The 8897-nt window shown below is 66.6% G+C and overlaps 1 protein-coding gene across 1 annotated transcript; it reads left to right on the top strand.

Annotated features, from left to right (window-relative positions):
- The first annotated feature begins 549 nt into the window (after positions 1-549).
- MEX3D (mex-3 RNA binding family member D) lies at positions 550-8542 on the top strand. Its single transcript, XM_075998134.1, has 2 exons — positions 550-1165; positions 6920-8542. Exons 1-2 carry the CDS (start codon positions 550-552, stop codon positions 8308-8310), a joined length of 2007 nt encoding a protein of 668 aa, XP_075854249.1. The 3' UTR covers positions 8311-8542.
- The last annotated feature ends 355 nt before the right edge of the window (positions 8543-8897 follow it).

An 8897-nucleotide genomic window follows, 5' to 3' on the forward strand; every position in this document is an offset into this window, starting at 1 on the left:
GCCTGGCGCGCACCGGCTGGGGAGGACCCGGCTTGGGGCCCCCGGCACCTACCTCAGGCAGCGCCCACGTGCGAGCGCACCGGTCCCCGCCCGAGTGCTGCGGGGGGGCGGGCCCGGCCCACGTGACCGCCCGCGGCCCCGCCCTGCCCGCCCCGCGCATGCGCGCTGCCGCCCGCCCATTGTTGGGCCGCGGCCTGACGTCACGGGGGCGGGGCCGGGGCCGGGCCGGGGCGGGGCCGCAGGAGGCGGGCGGCGGGAGGGAAGGAGCGTCCCGCGCCGCCGCCGCCGCCTCGGCCGCCCAGGAGCCGCCGCAGCCGTCGCCGAGCAGCAGCCAGAGTCGCCGCCGCCGCCGCCCGGCCCGGCCCGGCCCGGCCCCGAGCAGCCGCCCGCCGCCGCCCCGCGCCCCTTCCGCCGCGCCCGCCCCCGCCGCTGGATGCCGGCGGCCGGCGGCCGAGCTCGCAGAGGCGGAGGGCGGCGCGGGCGGCGGCGGCGGCGCGGGCGGCCGGCGGCCGCGGGGCGGGAGCGCGGGCCTGAGCGCTAGCGCCCGCCATGCCCAGCTCCCTCGGCCAGCCCGACGGCGGCGGGAGCGCGGGCGGCGGCGGGCTGGGGGCGGCGGCCGGCCAGGACCCCAGCCCCGCGCCCCCCGCCCCGCCCCCGCCCCCGCCCGAGAGCGCCGAGGAGGCCTCGCCCGCGCCCCGGCCGCCGCCCGAGCCCGACGACGCGGCCGCGGCGCTGCGCCTGGCGCTGGACCAGCTGTCCGCGCTGGGGCTGGGGGGCGCGGGCGACACGGACGAAGAGGGGGCGACCGCGGGCGGCGGGGACGGCGCGGCGGCGGGGGGCGCGGACGGCGGGGCGGCGGCTGAGCTCGTGCCCCCCGACGGGCCCGAGGTCGGCGCGCCCCTGGCCGTGGCGCCCGCGGTGGCCGTGGTCCCCGGCCCGCTGTCACTGCTGGACCCCGACGTGAGCCCCCCGCCGCCGCCACCGCCCCGGCCGTCGCCACCCGACGTGTTCGCGGGCTTCGCGCCCCACCCCGCGGCCCTGGGCCCCCCGACCCTGCTGGCCGAGCAGATGAGCGTGATCGGTAGCCGCAAGAAGAGCGTGAACATGACCGAGTGTGTGCCTGTGCCCAGCTCAGAGCACGTCGCCGAGATCGTGGGTCGCCAGGGTGAGTGGCCGCCGTCGGGGCGCCGCCCGGGGGTCCCCGCGCCGCCCACCCCGGGGAGGGGGTCGCTCCCGCACATCCCTGCCCGCGGCCGCGCGCCGGAGCCCAGACACGCCCCGCGTGGGCTCCGGCCCCGGAGGCCGCCTGTGCGCCTTTGTCCTGCAGCCGCCGCGGGAGAAAGTTGGGCGCAGCCCGCGCTCCTCCCCTCTGCGCTCCGGCCTGGCCGCTGCCTTTGTCTGGGCCGCCGGCACCGGGTGTGCGCCGCTCCCAGGGCCTTCCGCCGCAGGGACATCCCGGAGAGGGGCGCTAGGGACCAGGGGTCTGGGCTGGGCGGTGGGCACTCCACACCCAAAACAGGCACGGGCGGGGCAAGCTCAGATTTGGGGATAGCTTGGGGGGCCGCCTGCAGGATCGGGAGAGAAGTGTGACAGCACAAAGAGGGTCCATCTCAACTCCCCAGCCTGGGGGCCCTGATTGGGGTGGGGGCAGGACCCGCTGGGTAAAGACCCCCACCCCACTCTCATGCCTGAATCAGGGACTGGGGGCTTGTGGGAGGACTGGCTATCAAAGCAACTTGAGGGGTACAGCCTGGCAGCCCTCCTTGGCAGGCTGGGGGGCATCAGGCCCAGGGTGTGAGGGTCCAGAAGGGGCATTGTCAGGGTGTCCCTGTGGCCGCCTCATTGTTCTCTTTGTTAGAGAGCTAGGCTGAGATTTGCAGGGTGACATCAGGCCGGCCGCTGCTCATTGGCCCTCGAGCTTCGGGGCGGGCGGGCGGCTGGTGGGCAGTGCCCGGCCCAGCACACACCCACCACCCCGTTAGCCACCAGCCCGCCTGCCGGCCTCAACTTTCTCCTGCCTTCCCACCTGCCCCTCCCCACCCTGGCTCCCTGCTGACCGCCTGTGACCAGCTAGGTTCTAGAACTTGGGGTGGGGCTGGGGCGGGGCTTGAGGTGGGGCTGCGGGGCACTCAGGCCCATGCCAGCCTCTGGGCTCTTCTCAGTAGCAGGAGCCAGAGAAGGGTGTGGGGGGCTTTAATTGCAAGGTCACCTGTCACCCTCCCCAAGCCAGGGGACCCCAGGGATGCCCTCCCTGCAGCCCTTCTGTAGTTCAGGGTAGGTGGGGCAGTTTGGCCGGCAAGCACTCTTTCTCTCAGTCATTCATTTGTCCAGCTCATGTAGGGACACACGGAGGGTGGGGCATCGTGCCAGCCTGGGACCCGCCAGTCAGGGAGGGGGACAGGCAGTTCTCTGAGCCCTGCTGGCTCCCCTCCACCCTGGGGAGACTGGGCTGGACAGCTCCCCTCCACAATCCTTCTGCTCCCCAACCCCACCCCCAGGCAGCTGGTCGTGAACTGTGGCCTCAGGGCTGATTGTCCAAAGTCACCAGGCTGATGGCCATGTGTTCCGCATGAATGCATGTGTCCTGGCACCTGGAGGTCCTTTGAGAGGCTGTGGTATAGGAGTTGGGCCGAGGGCATGGGGACCTGTGGCCTCAGGCTGAGCATTTCTTGGCAGGGTCATGGAGCACTGAACCCCCCAGGCACCAGGCTCAGCCTTGACCTCCTGGAAGTGCATTCAGTACCCAGTTACCAGGTGTCAGGCTGGGTTCCCGCTGGTGGCAGTCAGCAAGGCAGCCTGTGTGTGCGTGGGGGGTGGATAGTGGGCCCTGAGCGCTCACCCTGCAGGTTGGGGTGGCCTTGTGGCCATTGGCAGATGACAGCTCCTCTCTGTGATGCAGAGACAGCACCTCCTTTGGGGTGGTTGCAAGGGTTCTTGTCCAGCTCCAGGTTGTACACAGTTGCCACCCCAAAAGTAGCCTATGGGGTGCCAGGGATGTACCATGAATTCCAGGACAGGTTGGCAGCTTCCGTGCTCCTTGCATCTCCCCTAGCTCTAGAACCATCTGTGGCTCCCAGCTTCTGTCACCCACCCACTTCTTCTCAAGCACATGCTTCAATATCCTTCGTGCCCCAAGTCTGTTCCCTCCCTCCCTCTGGTCACTCACCCCACTCTCTACCCTGGGGGTTCCTGCTTTTCTGTCAAACCCAAGGTCCAAGGCCACCCCCTTTCCTGGAGGGCAGAAGGGGTACACTTGCCCGGCCTCCACCACCAGACCGGAGTCACACAGGCTTGGTGCCAGACCTTTCCGCGAGACCCACGTGCTGTTCTCTGTGCCTCAGTTTTCTCAACCCTAGAATGGGTTGAGGAAACCCATTACTTTCCGGGCACACCATTGTCATTCACACCCCTTGTGAGCTCTCTCTCCTCCCTGAAGCTACGGAGGCCCCGACAGGGAGGCATTTTCCTGTCTGCTAAAGGCTCCAGTTCATTCATTTGCCAAGTCTATTAAACGCCTGCTCTGTGCTGAGCCCGTGGCCGGACTCCCCTGCCACGTCTCACCGGGCCCAGGTGTGCTCCGGGGAAGTCCTGCAGCCTCTCGGATCACGGGAGAGGGCAGGCGCTGGGGGCTGAGGTTCGAACTCTAGTTTCTCCGACTCTTCCTGCATCGCTGGGGCAGGGGTGGGTCAGCAAAGAACTTCCCCCCTGCCAAAGCTCCACAGCTGGGGGCGCAGGGGGGGTTCTCAGAGGACACGTGTGGGCATCTCCCTCCTGCCAGTCAGTGAAGGTCACCTGGGGGACCCCGGGCTCAGCTCCTTCTGAGACTCACCCTCAGCCCCTCCTCACGCTGGGCACATCCTGCAAGTTCCCGGGGGCAGGACCCAGGCCAGGTGCTTGTTGGTCACGGTCGAGTCCCTGGTACTTTGCACGGGGCTTGTGGCACAGTGGGTGTTCAGGAACCAGCGGGTGAATGAATGATGCTGCAGTCATTGCTGGGCCTGGAAGCCACCCAGGGCTCCCTCCCTCTCTGCTGTTGTCACAGGCTGAGGACAGAGGCCTCAGACAGCCTCCCTGGACTGGGAGGCCCCCGAAGCCTGCTGTTTTCTCTCTCCCACCACCACCGGCCTGGGTGCCTCTGGTGGCTGGGGACAGTGTGGGGTGTTACGGGGATATGCATTGGTTCGTTTATCTGTTAACAAGTGTGGATGCTCCCGGGGGAATGGGGGCATTTTGATGTCCCTGTTTGACAGTGGAGCCAGCTTCCTCCTCCCCCGACAGACCACCCAGCCAGGCAGGACCTGCTCGGGCTGTCCTGTGCCTGCTGCTTGGGGGCGGCCGTGTGTTGTACTGAGTTTAGAGATGGGGACTTGTCCCAGCACAGTCCCGCCTCTGGAACTCTGCCCCTGCTGTCCCCTCAGCCACTCCGCAGGTACATGGCCTCCTGGTGGCCGGGTTAAACCTGTCCAGCCCGGGGCGGTGGCCTCTGCTCCCCCTCCCAGCCTTGCAGTTTACTTGAAGGTCTGTAGCCACAGGCCACCTGCTGCCAGGACCCCACACGGGGTCAGATCAGCGATGCCCCCTGGCATGGGCTGGCCCTGCCCGTGGAGGGGAGGATCCGGCTGCGTTGGGCTGGGAGTGGGTTTGGGGGCGAGTCAGCCCCTGCCTCTGGGGCAGTCGCTCGATTCCCAGGCAAACCCGGCTCTCTGAGTTGGAGTTGTGGGGGCAGGGCCCAGAAATCTGCATTTCAGCCGCACCCGACTAACAGCCGCCTCCAGGGGCAGGGTCCCCCCCATGGTTCTTGTCACTCTGGCCTGGCTGTGTCCTCCCCACTGGGGAAGGGTGTGGCTGGGGTCACTAGAGCCCCAACTTCACAGCCCACCTCCGCCGCCTTTTGCCTCTTGGCTTTGGTCTCAGCTGGGCACAGTCGGTGACCTGGACTCAGGTTCTCTTCTTACGGCCTCTCAGCTGTGGGACGGGACAGGATGGGGACAGGTTAGGGGAGACTGCCAGGCCCCTCCCTGCCCTGACCTACCCACAGCTCCCAGATGTGTCTCCTCATGCATCCAGACTCTATGTGACCCACAACCTGTGAGCCCAGCTGTGGCCACCCCCTCCCATGTGTGACCCTCCCCAGACCAGGCACCTCAGAGGTCCGCATGGGAGGACCCCATGGCAGGAACCTCCTGCTGGCTCTGTCCTCCTCCTGCTCCAGTCAGGGTGGGCTTCCTGGAGGGGGGGGGCACCTGGCCACGATGTATTGGGGAGGAATGGAGGGAACCGAGGGTGGTGGGGGCAGGAGAGTGTTACAGGTGGGATGGTCACGTGTGGCTGGGGCATGGGGGCTGCCGCCTGCCCTGGGGTGGGCCCCCCTGCATCGTCCCTCCTGCTGGACCTCTGGGACCCTCGTCTTCCACATTCCTGGCCCAGGTACCTTCTCTTTGGTTCTTCATGTTCAAATGTGCTGGTCCCACTAATTTTGTATCTTTTGCTGCTAGAGAGTCAGCAACACTGTTACCCTCTCAGTGCCGCCTCTTATTGTCTTAAAACAATACCCTTGTGTCCCTCTGTCTCTGCCTCCCCAGAGCTAGGGGCTATGTGGGGTTGGGGTGTCTCAAGACCCGTTACAGGCCCTAGGGGTGGGGTGGGCATGCCTGGGACCCGGGGAAGGCCACACCTGGCCTTTAGACAGGCAGGGCTATCTGTACAATGGGCGAAGAGCCCCCTCCCACACACACCAAAAAGACCCTGCCCCCACACAGTCAGACCCCCAGCCCAGCCGGCAACAGTGAAGCCATAGTGCTGTGTCCCCAAAGCACCCTCTCAGGGACCACCTGGGGCATTTGGAGGCCCAGGAGGCTGCCACTGGGCTGAGGCCTGGGCTCCCCTTGGGCAGGGGTCCTGGTGGCCTTGAGAGTGTCGTTTGGTTGGAAGGAAATCATGGGTGGTCTCCACAGCCCAAGCCTCAGCTGCCTCCCGCCGGACAGGGAGTTGCTCTCACGGGGTCTCTGTTTTGTGTCCTGGGGCTTATCTACCAGGTGGCTTGAAACAACAGACATTCTCTCTTTCCCGGGTGTCTGGAGGATAAAAGTTGGAAATCGAGGTGGCAGCAGGGCCGGATCCCTCTGAAGACTCCAGGGGACAGTCCTTCCTGCCTCTGCCAGCTTGTGTTGGCTCCTGGCAGTCCTTGGTGTTCCTTGGCTTGTAGACACGCATCCCTAAATCTCTGTCTCTGCTTGTCACACGGCCACCTCCTCTGTGGGTGTCTCTGTGCGTGTCCTCTCTTCTTCTAAGGACACCATCAGACTGGATTTAGGAGCCACCCTAACCCAGGATGACCTCATTGTAACTAATGTCCACAAAGACCCTGTTTCCAGATCAGATGGCTGTCTCGGTCCCTTCCTGCTGCTGTAACAACCTTAGGCTAGACTGGGTCATTCAGAAACAGCACAGTGATTGCCCCTGGAGGCTGGCAAGTCCAAGACCAAGGTGCCAGCACATTGGGAGTCTGGTGGGGGCCTGTTCCTCATAGATGGTGCCTTCTGTGTGTCCTGGCGTGGCTGGGGGGGGAGCTCGTTGGACCCTCTATTATAAGGGCGCTGATCTCAGATGAGGGTGGAGCCTTTGCCACAGAGTCCCCCCCCTCTGGCCCCACCTAATATGGTCACACTGGACATTAGATTCCAGTATATGAATTTGGGGCCAGGGACAAACATTCACGCTACAGGGGTCACATTCTGAGGTTCCAGGTGGCCATGAGTTAGGGACATGCTTTTTTGCCAACCCCCAGAAGCCCAGAGGGGAAACTGAGGCTGGGGAAGGAAGGACATGGCGTGCACTAAGGCCGGGAAGTGGGGGTTCTGAGGTGGGCCCCTGTGCTGGGCAGGGGCCCCCCTCACCATGTCTCTCTCCTGCCCCGCAGGCTGCAAGATCAAGGCTCTGCGCGCCAAGACGAACACGTACATCAAGACGCCCGTGCGGGGGGAGGAGCCGGTGTTCATCGTGACGGGCCGCAAGGAGGACGTGGAGATGGCCAAGCGCGAGATCCTGTCGGCCGCCGAGCACTTCTCCATGATCCGCGCCACGCGCAGCAAGGCCGGGGGGCTGCCCGGCGCCGCGCAGGGCCCGCCCAACCTGCCGGGACAGACCACCATCCAGGTGCGCGTGCCCTACCGCGTGGTGGGGCTGGTGGTGGGGCCCAAGGGCGCCACCATTAAGCGCATCCAGCAGCGGACGCACACGTACATCGTGACGCCGGGTCGCGACAAGGAGCCGGTGTTTGCGGTGACGGGCATGCCGGAGAACGTGGACCGGGCACGCGAGGAAATCGAGGCGCACATCACGCTGCGCACCGGCGCCTTCACCGACGCCGGCCCGGACAGCGACTTCCACGCCAATGGCACCGACGTCTGCCTGGACCTGCTGGGCGCGGCCACCAGCCTCTGGGCCAAGGCCCCCAACCCGGGGCGGCGGCCCCCTACAGCCACGTCCAGCCTCCGCGGGGACAGTGCCCTCGGCGCCCCCAGCGCCCCGGAGGCCTTCTACGCGGGCAGCCGCGGGGGGCCGCCAGTGCCGGACACAGGCCCTGCCAGCCCCTACGGTGGCGCGGGCAATGGGGGCTTCACCTTCGGTGGGGACGGCCCCGCTGCCTCCGCGGGGACAGCCGCCCCCGAGGACTGCGACTTCAGTTTCGACTTCCTGGCGCTGGACCTGACGGTGCCCGCCGCGGCCACCATCTGGGCCCCCTTTGAGCGGGCGGCGCCCCTGCCCGCCTTCAGCGGCTGCTCGGCAGTCAACGGGGCCCCGGCGCCGCCCGCCGCCAGCGCCCGGCGCAGCAGCGGCACCGGGACCCCGCGCCACTCGCCCACGCTTCCCGAGCCCGGCGGCCTGGGCCTGGAGCTCCCGCTGGCCCGCCGCGGCGTCCCCGACCCTGTGGGCGCGCTGCCCTGGCGGTCCCCGCAGGGCTCCCTGCCCTTCCCGGGGGGCACGGCCTTCTCCGCGGCTACCTCGCTGCCCAGCAGCGCCCCCGCAGCCTCCTGCTCCCCGCTGGACTCCGGCGCCTCCGAGAGCAGCCGCAAGCCCTCCGCGGCCACCGCGGCCCCGGTGGCCCCTGGCCCCCCCGCGGCGGTGGCCTCCCCGGCCTTGGCGCGGGAGTGCGTGGTGTGCGCCGAGGGCGAGGTGATGGCCGCGCTGGTGCCCTGCGGCCACAACCTCTTCTGCATGGACTGCGCGGTCCGCATCTGCGGCAAGAGCGAGCCCGAGTGCCCCGCCTGCCGCACGCCGGCCACCCAGGCTATTCATATCTTTTCCTAGTGCGGGGCCGACGTGGCCCCCGGCCGGCGCCACCTGGGCCAGCCGCGGGCGCCAGGGGTGGGCGAGGACGCGGGGGGCTGGGGGCCGGGCGCGGGGCGCGGGGCGCCGGGCCAGTGTTTACAGACGAGCTTTAACTCCTGTCCCAGGCGTGGAGACGGCGAGCCCGCGACCCTCAGTTCTTAACAAATAACAGTATTGAGTCGACAGGTTAAAATAAACTAGAGAGAAAAGGTCTGCTTGCACTTTTATACTTTTATTTAAGACACCCCACCTCCAGGGTGATCTTTCAAAAACAAAACAAAAAAACAGGATTTTTACAACTCTCGTGTGCTCCTTTTGTACGTAGCCGTTTTCTGATTTGACAGTGTTTGTTGTCGCCGGCCTCAGACTGTACAGGCACTTAAGCGAGGAGGGCATGGTGACATTTTTACTCCCGTTTTGGGGCTAACCGTTTACCCTTTTGTACGGCGGCCGCTCAGGGCCGGAGGGGGGTGGGGGGCGGGGTCCGGGGGCGTCCCAACCAGAAATTTCTAACTTCTTTTTTTTTTTTTTAATTATTAATTCCCTTCCTGCTGTGGTTTCTGTTG

The sequence above is a fragment of the Microcebus murinus genome, chromosome 27 (genome assembly GCF_040939455.1).
Source record: "Microcebus murinus isolate Inina chromosome 27, M.murinus_Inina_mat1.0, whole genome shotgun sequence".
In the NCBI taxonomy this organism is placed as follows: domain Eukaryota; kingdom Metazoa; phylum Chordata; class Mammalia; order Primates; family Cheirogaleidae; genus Microcebus; species Microcebus murinus.

Bases quoted from the DNA above. Each gene is read 5' to 3' on its own strand.
- MEX3D (XM_075998134.1), top strand. From the start codon at position 550: ATGCCCAGCTCCCTCGGCCAGCCCGACGGCGGCGGGAGCGCGGGCGGC. The intron at 1,166-6,919 runs GTGAGTGGCCGC...CCTGCCCCGCAG, and splicing joins CGAGATCGTGGGTCGCCAGG to GCTGCAAGATCAAGGCTCTG.